This window comes from Alligator sinensis, unplaced genomic scaffold (assembly GCF_000455745.1).
Source record: "Alligator sinensis unplaced genomic scaffold, ASM45574v1 scaffold971_1, whole genome shotgun sequence".
Classification (NCBI taxonomy): Eukaryota; Metazoa; Chordata; order Crocodylia; family Alligatoridae; genus Alligator; species Alligator sinensis.
Window position 1 is genome coordinate 959,496 of NW_005842559.1, and position 1,294 is coordinate 960,789.

A 1,294-nucleotide genomic window follows, 5' to 3' on the forward strand; every position below is an offset into this window, starting at 1 on the left:
GAACCAGGGGGCTTCAAAACTGCTGCTGCCTTGCTGAAGCCAGGCTGCACATGGAGCCAAGCTCAACTAGACAACAGCAGTGGCAGCAAGCTGGTTTTCTTGCATGTGCCTGCAGTAGCAGTGGTCAGGGGAGAAGTACCACTGAGCAAGGAGGGAGCGTGGGGTAAGTCTTGCTTGCTTCAGCTGCTTCTACTGCAGTATGGTTGACTGAAAGAGCAGGGGTACATCCACCCCTGTGTATCCATTCTGCTAAAAATATGTTTATACCTCTTACATATATTTTTATCTCAAATAGCTTCAAATCTTTCACACCAGGTCATGCTGACTATTGCCGGTAATGCCAAAGACACTGGGCTTCCTCATGACAGAAGCTGAGATCTCCCATTAGAGGGTTAATATGAAAGCTCTGGAATAGATACATAAATGCATTTCTGTAGCTTTATGCCTGTGTTAATATGACTTTTTGTTGTCTCCTTAGGCGAAACAAGAACTTCAAAGCTAAACTCAGTCTTCCAAAGGTGAGAGAACAGAAGTACTTATCTCTCTGTTTCCTCAAGCTTGAAAGGAAGCAGTTACTTTGGTTAAGTGTTAACTTGCATATAATACGTAACGATAGTTTGAAAGGGGACCAGTTCAAAGTTATTTGTTCATTTCTAAAATGTGGTTCGCCGAGCTGCAACCACAATTTGAGAGCTATTTAAATTGGCTCCAGCCTGATGGGTTCAGGGGTTTTTTTTGCATCATGCAGACAAGACTTAGCAGACTTCTAAAGTGACACCAGCACTCACTTATCCTGGAAGAGGACTGCCTAGGGAACGGGTCCCTTCAACCACAGATACTATACAATATTTTGTTTAATCTCCATTTTAAATTCAGCAAAGATGAGGTCTGGCCCCTACAGTTGGGGGAGGAGGGCATCCATGCAGTAGTGTAACTAGGGTGGAGCCAGCAGGGCACTTATGAAGGGCTGCGGGATTTCTCACAACTACCCTGGGAGTCCTTACCAGGGCAGGGGCAGCCTTGCACTGCCCCTACCTGGCTATAAGAGCAGCCTGCACCCCACAATTATTCATCAGGGTGGAGGGGGGAGCAAGTAGAATGGTGCTTCACTCTCCCTGGGGAGTTTTTTTCACTGCCCTATATCCAGTAGCAAATTTGGGACAACTCCAAGGGAGCCCACAGCATGGAATTGTTGTGCGAGACCCTCTCACTCTCTGCTACTGCTGCCTCGGCTCTCTAGGATTATCACCTATGTTCCCTTTGCAGAGATCCTGGGCAGGTAAGACCACTCCTT

At 46.8% G+C, this 1,294-nt stretch overlaps 1 protein-coding gene across 7 annotated transcripts in view; it reads left to right on the top strand.

Moving 5' to 3' along the window:
* The window catches only part of MYO9A (myosin IXA), a 320,527-nt gene that overhangs the window by 259,504 nt on the left and 59,729 nt on the right, over positions 1–1,294 (top strand). For all 7 annotated transcript variants that reach the window (XM_025214001.1, XM_014524020.2, XM_014524018.2 and 4 more), the window contains one exon: positions 479–518. In XM_025214001.1, coding sequence (XP_025069786.1) covers positions 479–518 — 40 coding nt within the window. The remainder of the gene's footprint in view (positions 1–478; positions 519–1,294) is intronic.